The 21,644-nt window shown below is 42.7% G+C and overlaps 1 protein-coding gene across 1 annotated transcript in view; it reads left to right on the plus strand.

Annotated features, from left to right (window-relative positions):
- LOC145401407 (neurogenic protein big brain-like) overlaps window positions 1-21,644 on the plus strand; it is a 102,993-nt gene that overhangs the window by 64,329 nt on the left and 17,020 nt on the right. Inside the window, exon 5 of the mRNA XM_080273745.1 lies at window positions 14,676-14,784. Within this exon, the coding sequence (XP_080129871.1) occupies window positions 14,676-14,784 (109 nt within the window). The remainder of the gene's footprint in view (window positions 1-14,675; window positions 14,785-21,644) is intronic.

Genomic DNA, 21,644 nt, shown 5'->3' on the forward strand with positions numbered 1-21,644 from the left:
AGTAAAGGGTTTAGTGTGGTAGTTTTTTTTTTAACGGCTTATTTTCGTCTTTGACTCACACCATAAATAAGAGCTGCTTATTAGGGCCAGCCGGCAAGATTCAGTTGGACTCTCTCTCTCTCAGTATCTACTCTGTGTGTGTGTGTGTGTGTGTGTGTGTGTGTGTGTGTTTATGTGTATGTATGTATATGTATGTACAGTATATATATATATATATATATATATATATATATATATATATATATATATAAACTCTTCCTAAGGACGCAGCATAAAGATTGAATCAAGATGACGCGAAGGATGGACAAAAAAAAAAAAAAATGGTGTGTTGAAAGAGCAAGACATAAAAAAGAAAAAGAGTGAAGGAGGGGAAAGAAAAATGGAGGAAGAAGGGGTAAGGTGAGGGGAGGGAGGATTAGAGGGAGAGTAGGAATAAGGAAGAGCGGAGGGAAGGTGTATGAGGGGATAGGTGTGGTGGAAGTGAAGGAGTGTGGGAGGAGAGGGAGGGAAGAGGGAGGGAGAGCAACTGGGGGAGGAAAGAAGAAAGAGAATGTGTGAGAAGGAAGGACAAGGCGAGAGTTAAAGTCAAGGCTGCAGGGAAGAGAGAGAGAGAGAGCGAGGGGGGGGGGGACGGAGAGTGATAGGGAATGGGAAGGGACTGTGGGAAGGAGTGTAAGCCAGGTCTGTGAGGTGAGAGGGAGGGAGGAAAAGTGAGATGAGGGTGGGAGGTAGAGCTAGAGGGGAAGGACAAGGAGGAGGTGGTAGCCAAGGTTTTTAGGAGAGAGGGAGGGGAAGGAAGGGAGGGAAGGATGGACAAGGAGTGAGTGTTAATTAAGACTATGAAGGGAATGGGAGGAAGGGAAAATGAGAAGAGGGTGAGGAAAGGACAAAGAGGGAGTGTTAGCCAAGGTTGTGAGGGGAGGGGGAGGGAAGGTTAGGTGAGGGAGAGAGAGAGAACGAGAGGGATAGGGAGATAGTGTGGGAGGCGAAGGAGCAGAAAGGTCGGTGAGTGAGAGCTACCTCAGTATCGTAACTGAAAATGTCTACTGGTTATGGTGGATGTAATCAGGTTAGCTTATCTACAGAAATTGTGTATATAGGTATAGAATAATGGGTTCACTTAAATAAGTCGTTCTTATACTTACAGTTCATTAATTAATGTTCAACCAGTACCAGAACATGAAAAAAATACCAACTGGTCAGTGTAAAAAAAAAATTAGGGTAACTAGCCCCTGAACGTAACGTAACTGGTCAGTGTTAATTAAATAAGGTTATCTTGACCCTGAAGTTAACTGAAATCTATTCAGCCGGTCAGTGTTAATGAAATCAGGTTAACTTCCCCCAGAAGTTAACTATTTTCAGCTGGTCAGTGTTAATGTAATCAGGTTAACTTGCGCCTTTAATTAAATTAGATTAATCTCTTCCATGCAAAGACGTCATGTTCACTTCATTCGAGCCATCGCTGGACGATTATATTCGCTGTATGGGAGATATCATTATCGACGTATCCCGCAGGCAGAATGATATGGACTGAAGGCAGTAAGAATAAACGCAAACAAGCAGTTTTTGGCATACTTGAAAGTTTATTGAAGAGATTATGAGAAGGTTATGACAATGAGGGAGTGAAGGCCAGGATAGGAGAAAGAGAGAGAGGGACGGGAGAGAGTGTGAGGAGATAACAAGGAGGGAGTGTTAGGCAAATGTGTATGTGTGTGTGTGTGTGAGAGAGAGAGAGAGAGAGAGAGAGAGAGAGAGAGAGAGAGAGAGAGAGAGAGAGAGAACATGAGGGGCATAAGTTGAAGGGTGAGGGGAGAGTGGGAGTGAGACGAGGGGAGACAGATCAGTAACATGTGGTAGTCTCTTTATGTCTAGCCTCCCCCCCCCCTCTCTCTCTCTCTCTCTCTCTCTCTCTCTCTCTCTTTCTCTTTCTCTCTCGCAACGGTTTATTAGTTAGTTACCATCCACTCAGCTGCAACCACCGCACTATCACCACTACCACCACCACCATCACCACTACCACCACCACCATCACCACCACCACTGTTGTAAATACTACCACAAAAATCACCATTGCTACGGCTACACCACCACACTATCATCACTGTTGTCCTACCACATCTTTCACCACTGCCACTGCTACACACATTGCCATCTCTACCACCATAAAAAATAAAAAAATAAAAAAATCAGTATCACCACCACTAATACCATCACCACCTCTCTCATCCCTGCCACCATTACTCTGCCCCTGCCATTGTCATCATCTCCAGTATCTCCTTCTTGGTCTTCCTCTCTCATCTCTCCCATCATCTCCCCTGTGCGCTTTCTTTCGCAGCCTTTCATTTATTTTAATTAAGATAAAAGTGTGATTCTTGGGGACGTGTGGGTGTGTGACTCATCAGAGAGAGAGAGAGAGAGAGAGAGAGAGAGAATATCTCGTGTGTGTGTGTGTGTGTGTGTGTGTGTGTGTGTGTGTGTGTGTGTGTGTGTGTGTGTGTATTTGTACTGTAACGCTTCACTACCTTCGCAAAAACACACAACCACCGCCTTTCCTCAGTAACAGTAGGGGAGTTTTCTCATACAGTTACACTCAGGGACAAATATTCGCCTGCTGTTTTACTTCTACTTCTTAACGTTCCTTTGTTGGCTAATATTCTGAGCAGAGAGAATTTGTATTTCTCTGCACATAGGTGACCCTTTGTCATGATGTATTAGGGAGAAAAGTAACGGAAATGCTTTTTGGTGGGAAGCAGTGGAGTATTAGAACTTGTATTCTTCACTACATAAGACAATAGGTTAACTGCAATAGGCTGGCTGAACCCTACTTAGCAGCCCTTTTCTAGGTGTAGGAGTAGCCTGTCAGAAGAAAACTAAAAAAGATCATAATAGCAACGAGGAAGGCTCTTTCCCACCCACTAAGTCCTCCAGCCGAAACTCTCGGGAAAATTAATGAGAAGAAACGCTATGACGTATAGAAAAATTGACATGGATATTTTATATATTTGGAAATAATAAGGACATTTCTTGTACAAGTTGGCTTTTAATATAGGGATTTATCAAATAGAGAGTCATTAAAAATACTGTAGGCATTTACCTTACAGATAAATATTATAAAGGATGCATTTGAAACATTATTTTTTAATACAAATACTCATTTATTAGACATGTGCCATACAGGTCGGCATTTTATATAAACGTTAACCACAAAAATAAGCATGGTACGAGCATTTACAATACACTTAGACGTTTAACGTGCATTTCTCATGCAGGTAGGCATGTAGGTAGACATCATTCAGACAGACATTTACTATAGACATTTATTGTAGAAGTAGCGATTAATAGACATTTCTCATACAGGTGGACGTTTAAGCGTCATACAGGTAGGCGTTAAACACCTTCGGCCAAAAACATTCTTCATATTCCTTGATGCTGTCTTCGGACGACATTATTCAGCTTCGAGAGAACATTTCGAATTGGAGGGGTTTGATATAGCCTTAATTAACCCCTCCAGTACAAGAGATTCTTCCAAAGGTGAATACTGTCGTTGGGTGGGGTGCTAATTAAAACGAAAAAGACGTGATTATAGTGAGAAGGTTACTTTCAGACGTTTCTGGTGTAGGTAGGGATGTAATATATAAGGGAAATTGTGGTGCAGGTAGCCATGGGTATGTGTAAGTTAATTGCGCCTGGGTAGCATAAGTCGATTACTCTGGGGCCTCAGGTAACGATACAGGTAGAGAGAGAGAGAGAGAGAGAGAGAGAGTAAAAGCAAAGGAGTGAACCGAGTGCAGTAAGCAAGAGGTGAAAGAGAAAGCAAGTGAGGGTGTGTGATGGAGGGGTGAGAACGAGGGGCCACATACACTGCCACGAAGATTAACCTGGGAAACGGTGGCTTGGTCGGCTTGATACTGGCCTCACATTTGGGGGACCCTTTACGGTGGTGGGATCAAGCTTCACCGATTACTGCCGAGACTGGACGCCCACAAACTGACACCTGTCCGCATGGTGTATAAGTACACCTTTACTATACCATTGTCAAAAACCACTGTTATCTGAACCACCGCCATTGCATTCTACCCTCTTCCTGTCCGACTTATTACTTTACCCGTTTACATAACCTTACCAAACCTATTATAAGTTATCCAGTCAAACCGAACTAAACCTAAGCTAACATAGCGTAACGTAACGTTACGAAACGAAACTTAACAATAACCAGTGAAGCCAAAGCTAGCCTAATCTAACTTAACCATGCCAAGCCTAACATAACCAAAACAAAATTACCGTAATCTAAGCTAGCCTAACGTAACTTGACCACACCAAACAACCTAACTTCACCATCCCGAACATAACCCACCCTCACTTAATCTGTCCTCTGGTCTCTTATCCATTCCTAACCTAACGTAACCAATCGAAATCTAAGCTAAACCTCTCCTGACCAAACCAAACCTAATCTAGCCTAACCCAGCGAAACATAACCTGTCCTACCCTATCGTGTCCAGTCTTGATAAAACCTAACTAAAAGCGCTAAAATAACCTACCCTAACTTACAGATAAGCTAGCACCACAAGCCTTCTGACCACACTTGCAGCATGGCACTTGAGGGAGAGTGTGTTGTGCATCTGTCGCTCTGTGTGGCACTCGCCATTTTATTTGCTCTCACGCTGGGTTAATCTTCGTGGTAGAGTGAGTGTTCCCTCGTTCTCACTCTCACGTGCAGTGTTTCTCGCACCCCATGCATACGAGTACTGTAATTTTTGTCTCTCTCACACACACACACACACACACACACACACACACACACACACACACACACACACACACACACACACACACACACACACACACACACACACACACACACACTTAAATTCTTGTCTACACCCTAACTCCCACCCCTAGCTCAGTTACTTTCTCACTTGCCATCTCACCCTCTCTCACCCCTCACTTGCTCTAAATTGTGTATACCCACTTCTCTCACTCACTTTCCCACTTGCTCTCACCCCCTCACTTACTGTTATTTGTTCACCTCTTCGCTTTCACTTACTCCCCTTCTCTCTCTCTCTCTCTCTCTCTCTCTCTCTCTCTCTCTCTCTCTCTCTCGTCATTTAGGCTTTCACTCACTCACTCATCCTTTAATTTCCAAACTTCATTGCTCACCCCCCCCCCTCCTATTCTCCCCGTCTCACTCTTCCAGTACTCACTCTCTCCACTTTTACCCCCTCTCTCACCGCCTAGGTCTACCAGTATTCACTCTCTCTACTTTTACCCCCTCTCTCACCGCCTAGGTTTTCTCCCATTCACTTCCTCTTTCATTTGCTTAACCTACCGTTCACCCCCTCGCGCTCTCATAGTCTCTCACTTGCGTCCCCCCTCTGACTTCCCTCGATGTTTCTCGCTTTATAACGCAATGCACACCCTCACCCTCACACATACGTTAACTCATTTACTTTTCACTATCTCTTCTCTTGCCACTCCTTTCTCGCCCTTGCTTTCATTCCTCTCACTCACTCGCTTCACCCCGTCTCCAGCCCTAGGGTTTCTCCGACGCGTATTTAAGCACCTCCTCTTAACCCCTCGTTCATTCTTCTTCATTCATTCACACCACCACACTACACTACACGTACACTATACTACACAACTGCATTCCACTGCGTCAGTACACAGCAGTACTCTCTCTCTCTCTCTCTCCATCCCGTCGTTTTTCAATCGATCCACCTGATTTTTGGCGGCTTTTAGTTTGCTCCCTGCTTCCCTCCCTCCAATCCTCTCTCTCTCTCTCTCTCTCTCTCTCTCTCTCTCTCTCACACACACACACACACACACACACACACACACACACACACACACACACACACACACACACACACACACACACACACACACACACACACACACACACACACACACACACACACACACACACACACACACACACACACACACACACACACACACACACACACACCCCTCGTGGCCACAACGATCCCCTCAGATTATCAATGAGGCGACCAACATTGAGTGGCGTTGCTGTGGCTTCTCCCCTCCTCTAACTCCCTCCCTACCCACCTTCCCCTCCCTTCCTCCCTCTCTCTCTCCCTTCGCCTGCTCCCTCCCAGCACCCACCTGTTTCCCCTCGCTCTCTCCCTCACGCCATCCTCTCCCTCTCCTCTCTCTGACACCCCTCACCCTTTCCTCTCTCTGACACCCCTCACCCTCACGCTTTTCCTGTTCGTATTCTCTCCTCTCCCCTCACCCCATGCATGCTATCTCACTCCTCTCCTCTTACCTTCTCCCCTTCCACAGTCTCTCTTCCCTCTTTCTCCTCCTCATCCTTCCCCCGCCCCCTTTCACCCACTTGCGTACCCCCCCCCACTCTCTCTCTCTCTCTCCATTCCCCCCTCACTCCTGACCCGCTATCACTCTCCTCCCCACCTTCTCTCCCCATCCCCATGTTCCATCCCACCATTCTTTCCTTACTTCTCCCCGCCTCTCTTTTCCCTCAGCTTTTCCCTTCCATATGTCTCCTCTCCTCTTCTCTCTCTCTCTCCACCTTCCCCCCGTCATTCTCTTTCTCTTCTTTCCTCCCTCTGCCTCTCATTTCATCCTTCACCCTCTCTCTCTCTCTCTCTCTCTCCCTTCCCCCTCTCTCCCTCTTCCCTCACCCTCACCTCTCCTCTTTCCCCATCATTTAGCCCTACCCTCTCTGCATCCCATCTCTCCGTATACACGTTCACCCTCCCCTCTCTCTACCCTCTTATCCATGTGTGTGTGTCTCTGTCTGTCTGTCTGTCTGTCTGTCTCTCTCTCTCTCTCTCTCTCTCTCTCTCTCTCTCTCTCTCTCTCTCTCCACTCCTACCACCACCGCCTCACTGCTCCCGGCCCCTTCCTCCCCCCTCACTCTCCTTTTCCATCACTCTCACCTCCTCACCTTGCCTCACCCTTTGCTCATTCCCCTACTCCCCAGTCTCGTCTCATTCTCTCCCCTCTCACCTCTTCCACTTCGTGGTTCTCCTCCCTCCCCCTCCCCTCTCTCTCTCTCTCCCCCATTGCTTCTTTTCCCCTCTGCCTAACCTTTACACTCTCTCCTCCTCTAAGACCTTCCTCTTCTCCCTCCTGACTCTACATCCTCCCATCGCTCTGTTGCACCTCCCATACCTCCCCTATGTCTTCCCTCTTCCTCCTTTGCTTCCCCTCACTTACCCTCGTCTCCCCTCTTCCTCCCTTGCCTCCTCTCCTTTCTCGTGGACTCCCATACCCCCCTCCCTCCTCCTTTCCCTCCATTTCCCCCTCATCCCCCCCTTCCTCCTCCTTTCCCTCCATTTCCCCCTCATCCCCCCCTCCCTCCTCCTTTCCCTCCATTTCCCCCTCATCCCCCGTAACTTACCCCTATTCACTGATTCCATTACTACACTTGAGTTCCCCTTGTGCCCCCCCCCTCTCTCTCTCTCTCTCTCTCTCTCTCTCTCTCTCAGTGTTTATGATGCGAGTATACAGTATTACATTCAGTGTTAAGGCCGGACCACCTTGCGGACTGGAACGTATGTGTGTTTTGCATATCTGTAAATTCCTACAGCTGTAACTTTCTTCCTCAGCCTCACCCCCATGCTGTCCCTTTTCCCATCATCCCCCCGTCCTCTTCCCTCTCCCCCTTCCCCGTCCCACTACGCACATCCCTCCCCCTATCACCCCACGGCTCCTATGGGTAAATACTACAGTCATCAGCATCCCAATAAAAAGTATAATAGCATTAAAACCCCGCACATCCATGTGTCCCCCTCCCCCCACACGTAATGTTCATTCCGACACGTGGATACGTTTACATGCCAACCATCGTTATCATACTTGCATGCAAGCGCTTGCAAACACCTGACTGGGAAACATATAATTAACCAACCAAATATTAAAACATACTCGTACAGCCGAGGAAAGTTCCGCGTTATACACTCGCTCGCAACTTCGAAATAGGAAATGTGAGACAACTGGTAGCGAAGCAATAGCCAACATTCATCAGTCTGGTAACTGTGAGAAGGATGAGGATGGAAGAGGGAGGCGTAGAAATACCAGCTCCCCCAGCCTTCCTCCTCCCTTAACCTCTCCCCTCCCACACAGTGGTACCAGTTGAGTGTCTGGCTACTGCTTCACTAGTGGTTGTCTCACGCATAAAGGTCCGAACTGGCAGGCAGGTGTATAAGGCGAAACTTTCCTCGGGTGTACGTACATTATATACAAAATTTAACACAAAAGAACACACATCTCCGGTCAGACATGCACAAATGAACCTACACACAATTCGCCTAGGCACACACATAAAAGCATACACATATGTTCATGCAGGCATTATTGCACGTCCGTACGCAAAGGCATAATATCCACACAGGAATACTCGTAAGTTTACAAACATCACACACAGAAGCATATATACACATCTTCACACAGGAAAATGCACACAGAAATATATACGAGTATAAATATCCCACACATGTAAACGCACACAATACAGACATATATCCCTCCACACACACACACACACACACACACACACACACACACACACACACACACACACACTGGTGCAGTGGTAACGTTCTCGCTTGCCATCTGGTAGACGGGAGTTCGCGCCTCGCTCAGGTTGAGAAAAGTTTCACTAACGAAGTGGGTGGTTACTGTCCCCCTTGAGCAAGGGGACGGGTGTGTGCGTGTATGAAGGTCACAGCCTTGCCCTTAGATCGGACTATATGAGCTCTCAGCTCCCTTCCGGGAGGGTAAAAGCTGACGATCACGACCATCAGGTGATCCTGACCGACCCGGTGAATTACACACACACACACACACACACACACACACAGACGGAAGATAAGGAAGTGTGTTTTGTAAAGGCATGGCCAAACAGGAATGTTCAATCGTTTAAACCGGCGGTTCTCAAACTTTTTAGTGTGTGACCCTATTTGGAATATTTCAAGACGCGACCCGCAGGGCAGAGAGAGAGAGAGAGAGAGAGAGAGAGAGAGAGAGAGAGAGCGGTATATAGCCTATCGTAGTTATTATGAATATGCTAATAGTGTAATACGGATAATTACAATTTCAGTTAAGTAAATAAAATACATTGAAAGCATTAGGCCTATTCTATGTCCCTGCGACCCATCAAATTTCCTCTCACGACCTACCTTTGGGTCGCGACCCATAGTTTGAGAATCACTGGTTTAAACAATTAAAATGGTTTTTCGGAAAGTTTTATTGATTGGAAAACGATTAAAATGGTACGGTGAATAGGTTTGATTAAACTGGTATTCGATTCTGGAAGTTTGAAATTTTCATCAGTTTTTAAACATTTTTGCTTTGTGTGTGTGTGTGTGTGTGTGTGTGTGTGTGTGCCGTGGCCACGCATGTTCGTGCATGTGTGCGTGCATGTGTGCGTGCATTTTAAATCAAGCATGTGAACTTCATGGTATACAGTATATTAGAGTTTATTGTGCTCCTTTTATAACTACAAAAAGCGATTGCCATTTTCCGAAAATATTTTGCTCCCCAAATGCCAAAAATTTTATGAATAGATGCTAAACAATTAATGAAGCACCTGACAACCCTGCTTCGATACCACCTCGTGTCACATGAACAAGCGCAGAGTTGCAAACTCCGCGGTTTTCCCGCGGAATTGGGCTAGTTTAGACGGGCTGCCAGAGGTAACCAAAACTTTGCGGGTAACTTGGGCTGTCGGGGTTGTTTTCAGTGTGCTTCCGTCCCATTCTAAATCGCTTTCAGTCATCGAAAATGAACGTCAAAAATATAAATTGGAACATCAGTTGAGTCGATTTAACCGAATAAATTATTGAATCTTGCGTGCCCGGTGTTGGCGTGACAATGTTCTGTGTGAGCTGATTCGTTGATGGTTTTATAAAACGTATAGCCTAAAGCTTTTTTCACAATTTCTCAGTAAAATGGACTGGAGGCTGGATGCAATCAAACAGGCGCGTATATTTGACGACATTTTGGGTCTGTTTTGGGCTAGTTACCGCGGGAAATGCCCCGGAGGAGTTGGCAACCCTGAACGAGCGTCTCGCAGTGCAGGGGCGGCAACTGAGCTGGGAGGTACAGGTGTTTCACGATCCATGTAAATGTACTGTACGTAAGTATAATTAAAGCTTATAGGTATATTATTGGTTAATGGTTACAGTGAGGAACTGAGTGTTAGTGTAGCTTAGGACTCTTTGAGTAACCCTGTTATTGTAGAAGGCAGCATAACTGAAAATTGTGAAACTGAAACCTAGGACTAAGCCTACTAGCTTTCAGGGTACTACCTGTCCGGGCCAGCCGCCAATGTATGTGTATATGATAAATTTTGGATAGCCTAAGTAGCTTATGAAATTTACTAAGCTATGCATTGATAGGTTATTCAAAGTAGGCTAGGTATTTATAAAGAAGAGATGTCAACTGGTAATGACCATTTTCTTCCACAGTAACTTTCATAAATCACCAAAACAAGCAACTTTTACTCTACACTTCCGTCGCAAATGACTTTCAGTTTTAGGGTAGGTTAGGTTAGGTTAGTACAAGAGTACATTTTTTTATTTTGCGAAAGAAGTGTAAAAAGTAAAAGTTATGATGATTTATGATTGAAGGTTACTGCTGAAGAAAATAGTAATTACCAGCTCAAAAATGTGATTTAAAAAAGTTTAAAGGGTACAGATAAATAGTTTGTAAATATTTTTAAAATTTGATTAAAAGGGTGCATGAAAAAGTTAGATTGAAAAAATTTAACATGGGTCAGAAAAAACGATTGAACATTACTGGGCATGTTATTGCCGAGGCAGAGTGAAGCGAGGAGCAGGAGGAGAGTTTGGTTAAGTTAATGGAGAGAGAGGTATTCTTGAAGTTATTCATCATAGTGTTGTGTAGGGATGGTAGAACTGGTAGTTTCGTTGCTTATGCTTCTTAGACTGATTTGTTGTAACCATAGTTAAGTGAAGTAGAACTGCATAATCCAAATGTGGTTGCACTAGGCACTTAGTTTGGGTGTACAGGTTTGTAAATATTAAGTTCATGGGTATGAATCTTACTATTGTCTGCGTTTTCAGTGGATTCATTACATTGAGAGAGAGAGAGAGAGAGAGAACACTGTAATAGAGCAATTGAGTCAACAAGATACCAACTGGCTGTCACTGCCACCACAACTAACGCTACCTCCACCACTGTCACCACCTCAGCTACCACTGTCACTGCCACCACACTGCTGATATAACCACCACCAGCAGCCGCAGCACAGTGCTGATACCACCACCACTGCCACCCTCATAACACTACTGATACCACCATCATTACTACGCTAGCTACTGATACCACCACCACCACTAGTTCTCACTTGCAGTCATCTACCATTACTGCCTCCATCACAAGCATTTTAATTACCACAGTCCTCGCCACAAACATAATTTCTATCACTGTCACCATTTTTGCATTACCACAACCGGTCACCATTATGTCACAGTTACTACAGCAACTTCCAGTCTGATATCTAGTGTCACAACCATCATTCATTACCACTGCAACCATCACTTCTGTCACTACTACCATTTTGTCATTTCTACCAACAGAATGGTCTGCCACCACAAATACCATTCCCAGCACAACCACTGTCATCATATCAGCCACCATTCCTGGCACTACCACTCTCTTCACATCAGCCACCATTCCCATCACTACCACCTCAAACCATTCCGATTCTGCTGCCATTATCATAAACTCAACCAGCATTACCATCGTTACGGTCACAACCATTCCTGTTTCTGCTACCAATGTCATGAACTCAGTTACCTTTCCCATCACTCACTACACCATTCTGGTTTCTGCCACCACAGTCATCACCTTAACTACCATTCCTGTTTCTGTCACCACTGTCATTACCTCATCCATCATTCCCATCATACCGCCACAATCACTCCTGTTTATCCCATCACTCATAAATTCGGCCACCAAGTTATGTCACTGCCATGTCATTCATTCCTGCTTCTGCCACCAGTTCCCTCACCACCACTAGCATCTTTTCAACCAACTTTTTTTTTTTTTTTTTTCCCAATGCCCCCTTCAGAACCAGTGTACAGGTACATCACAGATATATAGTCACATCTTGGGTTGAATTGTATGTAACATTTTTATGGCCATGGTAGTGTGGAATATTGGGCGTTACATGCCAGAGAATAATTTCATTTTGTTACCGACAAATCAGAGTGGTGTACTGTATTTAGATTAACTCAGTAACTTTTTGTAGCAGTTTAATAGAACCCATTTGAACCTATATAGAGCATGTTCATAAAGTTGCTTTTAAGTAAATCGTCCACAGAAAATTTATCAGTTAAATTTTCAACAGAAAATTTTTACTGACATGTCCACAAACTGGTACTTAGTGCTGCTTTGTTGCATACTAAGCAGAAGAATGTTGCTTCCTTTTCATAGTTTGTGTTAAAGTAATTTCAGTTTATAACATTTTAATAAGAATTCATTCAGTACCGTACTTTTTGGAGCTTTTGTTGGTCAGGTGGATAGCATAAGTGTCTGCTAGTTCTCTTGACCTAGGTCCAGTCCAACCCAAGGGTAGACATTTAAGAGGGTTCAGTAGTACCTGTATATCCTCTTATTTGATTTCATATGTTTACCCTCTGTCAAGGTTCATTATCATCATCATTGTCTCTGATGCCTTCCTTCCTCCTGGGAACCTACCAGTAGGGGATGGTCATGACAGGACTGCCGTTGAGCTACTTTATCCTCACATACCTCTCTAGCTCCTTTAGACACACCTGTTCCTCATCCTTATATCAATATAGACTGCCCCACTCTGACCTTCCACAGCACATGAGGTGTGCCTTCTTCCACATTATCCTAAGTCTCGCATTCAAAGACTCTTTGCCACCCTTTCAGTGTTTATTCTTTGTATATGTCCTTACCATTTCATTGTATTTATTTTTATGTAGTCACTATTTCCTAATTCCACACCTCACCTCTGTTGCTTTTTCTTCCATTCCAAAGTACTGTACTCATTAATTTATTATCTACATAATCCCTCATGCTTATATCTGTAGCTGTTCTGAGAAAAATTAAATCTTCAGTTTATCATCAACAAAGTTTGCTGTTACTCATCGCCTGGGTCTCATTCCAATATATTGCAGTAAAGTACTTCCTTGCAGGGTGCTTCTAATATCAACAGGGGGTTAAGGGCAAGGACACGGTGTCATGGAGTTTTGTTCATAGCCACATCTTACTAGGATTAAGGTGTTTGGCTGTGGATGGATGGATGGATAGATATTTGTGGCATTACAGGTTACCACTTTGGTTTCATGCAGTTTTCTCTGATGACTAATAATCTTCAGTTAGTCCATGATAGAGAGAGAGACAGGAGCGAGTTGCCGTATGTACAGTAGCTACTTGATATACTCGATGTTCATTTGCACTGATCAGCTGATTAAGCTGCTGACTTAATCATGATGAGCTCTCCCAGCTTTGCTGCAGCCGTCTCTTACAGTTGCAGGAAAGCTGTACGTTAGAAACTTTCACTTGTGGTCTTGACAAGTCAGTTGGGGATGTGCTGTGTTAGGATGTCTCGGTGCTGAGGGTTGTGATATTAGTGTGAGTCTCCTGTCACCACTCAGAGCTTAAGAATGGTGATGGGTGCATGAATATTACCAGTGTTCTGGGAGTGTATATCACCATTCACCTGCACTCATGATGATTATAAGTGATTGGTTGGAATACCTGATTGTGTGGTGTGATTGTTCCATGGTGTATGTCCTGAGAATGTCATATCGTGCATCTGAACTAAGTTTGCATAATGAACCAGCTTGGAGTTCATAAGAAGGGTCCAACAGGAAGAATCTATCTGTCTATTGCCAGACGCCATAATCCCATAAGGGGTGGCCACCTGACCCCGAGTTACCTGTTTCACGGGGAGGGGCACCAACCCTCCATCAACCCACCCGGTGACACGTAGGGAGCATGCATGGTTTGGTTATATGATTACCACCCATCGTTGTAAATGGTTTCTTGGCTTACAGGAAACCATTTGGCTTGTCGCTCAATGTAAAGCCACCTATAAAGGAAAGAAAAGCAATAAGAAGTGACAGGAAAGATGGATGAAATAGGAAGAGAGGAGGGCAGGCTCAGAAAAAGAATGGTAAAGGCTAAGGAAGAAGTAGGCAACACTACATCAAGTGAGTGTATGATGGTTGCCACCACCTACCGTACCACTAAAGATTATCCATTATAACTCTGGGAAAGGAGGGAAGATGGCCTCTTTTCTTCTCTCTCTTATTCTACACATGCATGACACTCTTATGTGCTGCATGGACCTGTGATGCAGAAACTACTGTACTGTGCTAGCATCTATGACTAAGTGACATTATTACTGTTGTATTTTGTGAGAATTAGTGTACACTTACATACTGTACACAGACTAACTGATATTGTAGCTTATGTTCAATATGCCATAAAATTTGTATTACCAAAATGCATGAGAGAGAGAGAAAATGATACTCCAGGTTCTGTAGGCAGATTTGTTTTGAAAGGCACCTTAATCCTCCACCTTGAGCCCTCACTTCCCACTCTTTGCCCTTGTTTTGACTTTTCATAAGGTTATGATGTGAGGTGAATGTGTGACCTGGATACTGTAAATGAGGTGAATCATGTTGCAGGTATACTGGGTGGGACCACTGTTAGGAGGAACAACTGCTGGCCTCATATATGAATACATCTTCAACCCTAACCGCCTACCTCGTTCACGTAAAGATTCCATGGATGGAGGTGAGTTTTATGCTTTTATAATTTCATTTACAGTATTTACTTCGTACTATTATTTGTTATGATTCTCTCTCTCTCTTTGATATTCAGGCCTGGAAAATAATATTGTAGATACAGTAGTATATTTTGTAGAATCCCCCTTGTCTTCAAACATGACACACAGTATATTGCAATCTAACAGTTGTCATATACTGTACAATATACATCCTGTTTTGTTGAGAGGAAGGAGTATTAGAAACAAGAGTACAGTAGTATATTTTGTAGAATCCTCATTGCCCTCAGACATTACTACCGGTACTTTAGAAATAAGGTAGTGTTACAGTTTAATTAATTTGAATGTCCATTACTATGCTCAGGCAGTACAGTTTCTGTTGTTGAACAGCAGATTCAGGTATTTGACTTGGAACTTTATTGTGGGTAAATTGGTGATATGATATGGTGACTTGTTTTATCCTTGGTTAGAGACAAATAATCTTCTATTCATCACCTTTAGTATTATTATTTTGGCTTGGTGATTATATGTACTGATGACCATATTGTTGATTTTTATAACATAGATGAATGGCTTATATGTTATAGTATAGTACAGTACTCAACAGGCTGCACTTACTGGTATTTTTTATTGCAGTATAGTATTTTAATGCTTCACCTAGTGTTTTAGTAGTCAGCAGTTCTTCTGAAGCTTGTGAATAGTGTAGCGTTGATAGTGATGACTCTGGTGTCATGTGGTGTTAGAGATTTCTTACATATTTTGTAGAACTTATTTACTAGGGTAACTTTTTTTTTCGCTCTCCCCTTTAACCAAGTACCTGTATCAGATTTTTTTTCCCTAGATAAATTACAGCATTCAGCTGTTATCACAGACTTTGTGCAATACACAGTAAACACAGACATTAAGAATTTGTACATTTTGTACCATATATCAGTAATCTTGGCTGGATAGTAATACTTTACTGTACAGTGTGTGCATGATATGTCTGGCATGTGTACCCTGCTGTACTGTACTGTGCATTATATTGGAAACCTTAAGTTTGTGTGGAGTGCAGTGGCTGACAGTAATAAACTTATTATTGGGAGTGAATAATGTTCTTATTTTACAGGTAACTACCTGTTAGTTTATGTTGGGATGTGAGACTGGTAGTTGTAATCAAATGCAAATTGAACAGTGCTTGTTGCTGAATATGTACAGTACAGTATATGCATACTGTATTTGGTCCAGAAAGTAAAGAATTTGACAAAAGGGTAGAACAGTAGTCCCAAAAACAGTATGTTCTCAGAGGTAATAACTGAATTACTTCTACAGTGTTTAGTAGCTGTAATAGTACACTATTTTCTTAAGTATGTGTTCGAGCAGCAGCTGTGCACAGTGGTAGCACACAGTATTCCTTGGAAGGAAGAGAGGGCCACCAGAAGGTGGAGTCTGAAATAGCTGTGATATCAGAAGACATATACTTGGTCTTGTCCAATATAGATATTATTTCCTCTTGCTTTCATTATTTAGAGCTGCTAGAAGTTTCAGGTATATTTCTGTACATTTTCAGCATCCATTTTTATTGAACTTAGATCACAACAGTGTTTTGTAGTTTCATTGTGCTTAATGTTTTAACCATTGAAAAATTGCACAGGATATTATCAAGTGTGTGAGATTTAAAAGAGCAGTACTGTATTACACTACTGTATACCTCCCATTGTAGGAATGACTATCAGTCACAGTCCATGTAAATTAGGTATCTGTTTCATCATTTCTATAACTTTTTTTTTCCGTTTATAATGAAATTGTCTTGTACCATACATGTTGCAGAATTGTTTGACTGTAAGTCACCAGAAATATGATGTTTTTGTGGTTCCAGGCTCATCTGGATGTAAACCTGATGGACTGCAGGCTGAAGTTGACCTTCTCCTGCAGTCCACCATCCTCCTTTTGGGGGTAGGAAGGGAGATAAGGGACGTTTGTATAATCGGGCAGCAGAGCCTTCTGGTTTGTTGTCACTACGAGAAGGTGTCCTTCTCCATCACTGTACCATACCAGTAATATGAGATGTCATAGACAGCTGCCTTGGCCATTGCTTTAGTTCCATTTAAAGTGTGCCAGTGAGCAGCTTTGAGGGGTGACGTGGTGGGCATGTGTTACAGAGCAAGTTGAGTCCTTCCCCCTGCACACTGTGAGGGGTGGTCATATGCATCCCAGCTACCACCACCACCAACAACAACAACAGCAACAACAACACCACCACCACCACCACCCTTCCCTGCCTTCTGTACATTACCACCCACAGCCGGAGCCATCACTTTACCATCCCAGGCTAGACCAACGAGCTTACCAATCAGACAGCCGGTCATGAAGCAACCAGGTACCATCCTCTGTCACCACACACCACTATTTTGCACCACCTTCCAAAACAGCTCATGGTCATGTGTTTGCCTGCCCTTACACACCACCACCCAGATAAAGGAAAATTTTATATTTAAATATATTTCTGAGAACTGTTTCTTCCTGGTCAGGAGTAACTAGAGATTTGATGACTAATAACAGAAGTGAGAGGGAGAGAGAGAAACAAATTAAATAGGCTGTCTTTTTTTTTTTTTTTTTTTTTTTTTTTTTTTTTTACAGGGCAGGCAAACACTTGGGCTGCATTTGGTCTGAGGATGATCTCCATAACAGAAAGACAACACCAGTAAATATGTTTATAGGAAGCAAGAAGGCACTGGGAATTACACAAACTTCTTTTGATAGGAATCTTCCACCCTTTGGTGGTTAGAATGTGATGAATTCCAGCCTCTGTTGGTTCCTGATTTATTAATGAATACACAGTCCTTGATACAGTAATACTCTCCATTCAGTCAGTTCTCAGCAAGGTCCTGAGTGTTGCAATATTTCAGTTTGTGACTGATGAGTACTGTAGTTAAAGTAGATAATTCTCTCTCTCTCTCTCTCTTTGTATACCTACTCTGGGATTAATAGTCATTATATTTACCAGGGTAAAGTTCAGTGCCTGTTCTGTAGGATCATCTCAGACTGACTGTAGCCATGGTGCTATGCTTTTCCAGTGTGATATTACAGTACAACCTGTTACCACTCTGCTATGTGTTTGTTCTTGCTGCTTCAATATGCACACAAAAAATAGCTTACAGTATAGTTTCTTGATGCTTTAAATCTCCTTGAGGCACTGTATTCTTCATAATTTTCATGCACTAGCTAACTAACCAAAATGGTAATGTAAATTCAGCAAAGATCTGAGGTAAGGATGAAGTTTAGTTAATGAGTAGATAAACTTTATTTTTGCAATGCTTTTGGAATACAGCATTTCAAAATCCACCAACTGTTATTGCTGACATTGCTGTTGAATCTGTCATTACAGTAAGTACAACAGTGTACATATTTGCACCTGAGTGTTGCCATCACTCCTGGAAAGGGACAAGAAGGCAAAAACTTCCTGCCGGCATGGGTCCACAGTTTTTTCAGTTATGGAAGCTTACTGGTTCCTCATCCTTATTTATTTCATTCTTTATGTGGAATGTTAATATTATTTTGTGTTAATGGTGCAGCATACAACTATGTCGGTATTATCCATCCATTGTCGAGTCCTTTACGTGCCCAATCAAGAGTGTAGACACCCAGGACGAGGTTGTTTAGTCGTGACGTTTAAGATGAGGATGACCAGCTTTGCTAGCTTTGAGTAACAAACCCCAGCTATCCCTCAGATTTAAGCCCTTGTGGGCACCATCTGGTGTGAGTGCCTTAAGCTAGTATACCACCAGGCATCATTTGGTTATATGGTTACCACCCAGCCTAGTAAATGGTTTCTTGGGTTACAGCATACCATTTTGCTTGTGTTTCAGTGTAGTTTGACTTGAAGGAAGCAGTACTTCGAGATATTAAAAATCTTTTTAAATAACCTACATTGATACAGTAAGTTGTAATATGCAAACTAAATCCCTAAGAAAGAGGTGGCAGAAAACTTCCTGTGGTGATGAAAATACAGTCCATAGTATTATGAAGTCAGGAGTGTCCTATAAACATTTTGAAAAGTTGTACTCAAGGAACAGGTGATGAGCTACCTTTATTGAAGACCTGAAAGAACAAGCCCAATAATACTGAGCATGAATATACAGTAGTAAATTTCTTCTAGTTCAAAGAGGATGTCACACTTGTTTAGGTGATCTGGACGGAACTAGATTACTGGAGAAGGAAACTTTCATGTGGTGGCATACTCCACAGTTATACAGATGCCCCATACTCCGTTCCCGTTTCCTGAAGGTAGGATGATGGATTGGAGGAGAAAGGAAACATCAGCTTGTAGTTCACCAGATCACTTTCAGATAAACCTGGGGCCACAACATCAGTAACAATAGACTGGGCCACAGTTGCCACATTCAAGGATGCTGCCAGTGTTGACTTTGTCTAATTTTGTTACCTCCACCAAGGAGGTTATGTTTTTGCTGGTGGTGGTTTGTTTGTCTGTTAGCAGGATTACTCAAACAGTTATGAATAGATTTTACTGAAACTTTTTGGAAGGGTAGGGTATGGCCCAAGGAACAATCCATTAGATTTTGGTGGTGATTCGGATCATCATCCGGATCCAGGAATTTTTTAAAGGATTCTCTACCATTGTGGGATAGTGGCTTTTTCAACATTTTTGCTTCTGACTTAGTAAATAATGCCTACAATACTTGCACAAAAATTACAAGATAACATCGTCATAAGATCCACCACACATTCTGCCTTGGCGGAGGTTTGCAATCTCGGATTGATGTTTAAAAGAAGTTTTCCATGTGTTTTCAGACTCCTAGGCCTTAAATAGTGTGCCAGGGCCATAAATCATGTGGTATTTCTTGAGTACATACCACAACTTTTTCTGATCTTTAGCCATTTCCTTTTTCATGACAAGATTTAGGATACAGTACAGTCAGAAATACAACACTGTATAGTATAGCCATTTCTATAGTTTTTCCTCAGACATGCTTTGTGGATATATCTTTCAAATGCCCCCTTTAAAATCTAGCATATGGTACATGTTCCATAACCACAAACTGGCTAACACCACTGTTGCATCATATGAAAACCTTTGGATCCTGTCCATAAGCTTTTGACACTGACCTCTCAGCCTAAGAATTTGAGCTTTGGAGACATGGGTTCTTCCTACTATGACCCCTGCTTAGTACCACACTTGGCTTGTGGGAATTTAGCTGCTCTTCCTTGGAGTGAGTAGCCATGCATAAGATTTTCTTCTACACCTCTATTGTTATGGACGTAAGTTAGGAGAATAGCAGTGATCAGAAGGCACCCAGATATTACATTCCTTGGGAGCATGGTTAGGCATGCTACCATCTTCCAAATTTCCAACTTCATGGGAAAGACTGGGATAGAATCATTTTGGCCAGAAACAAACAAGATTTCAATTTGACAAGTCCATTATTCTCCCACACTCTGTGTCCATTCTAGGTGATTCACACTTACAGTTGATGTCAACTTTACACTCAGTGGCACTGTTGATCGTTGTTCCTTGGATTGACAATGTACTGTGCAGCATTCCGTGGGAGCTGAAGGCTTGCCAGTGTGAACCAGGTTCCTAAGCCTTGCCTAACGATACACACAAATAAGCAGTGACTGTGGCACCTGAAGGCCAAATGGATACAATATTAATAATAACAGCAGTAACAATAATAGTGATGATGACAACAACAATAATGACAATGATAATAATAATAATAATAATAATAATAATAATGAGTAAACAAGTGCATGCAGTATTGCCATACAATACAAAGTCCCCTACCAGATGATGTAATTGACCTTGGGAGTAGAGGGCTGATTGTTCCATGCAACACTCCATCATGGTATGGGGAACAATTGTGTGAAATTGTCCATGCATGTGGAAGTTACAGAGCGAACACCGAAGTAGGTATGGCCGTTAAGTATGACAACACCTGACCTTGTTGGAGCCCCAAGTGTGACCCTGACCTTGGGAGCAGATGGCTGATTGTTGTGTGCGACACACCGTCATGTTATGGGGAACAATTTTGTGAAGTTTTATCAAAATCTGTCCATGCATGTGGAAGTTACAGAGTGGGCATGAAATTGCAGATGACCTTGTTTGAGCCCCAAGTGTGACCTTGACCTTGGGGGTAGATGGCTGGTTTTTACACGCAACACACCGTCATGATATGGGGAACAATTGTGTGAAGTTATATCAGAATCTGTTCATGCATGTGGAAGTTTCTGAGCAGACACAAAATTGCAGACAGATTGACATACTGATTGAATCGCACAAACCTATAGTCCCCGACTCTTTTCACTGGTAGGGGACTAATAATACTAATGATAATGATAATAATAATAATAATAATAATAATAATAATGCACCAGTTAATACTGTAATGGTAATATCCATCTGCCTGTCATCCAATCCATTTTTGTCTCATCAGGTGCTTACATGTCTGGGGCTAGGTTATACATTCTGACATTTAAGGTAAGGGTGACCAGCCTTATTCACTTCTGATTGGCTTTGTGTATGCATTAAACTGCAGCCATCCCTTAGATGGAAACTTTTATAGCCTAGTTCATTAGGAGCACCGTAACCCATTAGACCTCAAGGTGGCCATTTGGTTATATGGTTATCGCACAGCATACTACTGTACTATAAATGGTTTTTCTTGTTTACAGGAAACCATTTTCTTTTCACTTCATGTACAGTCAACTGAAGGTTGCACTACATCAAGTGAGTAGGTGGTGATATATCAGACATATTTTGCCATCCAAGAGTTCTTGACACTGTTGTGAGAAAAGAACAGAATTAAAACGAGATAAGCATCCTTGCATTTTATTTTCATCCCTTCTTTGTACACATTGTGTGCTTTCATGT

This window comes from Coenobita brevimanus, chromosome 55 (assembly GCF_032717465.1).
Source record: "Coenobita brevimanus isolate Jiangsu-jjx chromosome 55, ASM3271746v2, whole genome shotgun sequence".
In the NCBI taxonomy this organism is placed as follows: domain Eukaryota; kingdom Metazoa; phylum Arthropoda; class Malacostraca; order Decapoda; family Coenobitidae; genus Coenobita; species Coenobita brevimanus.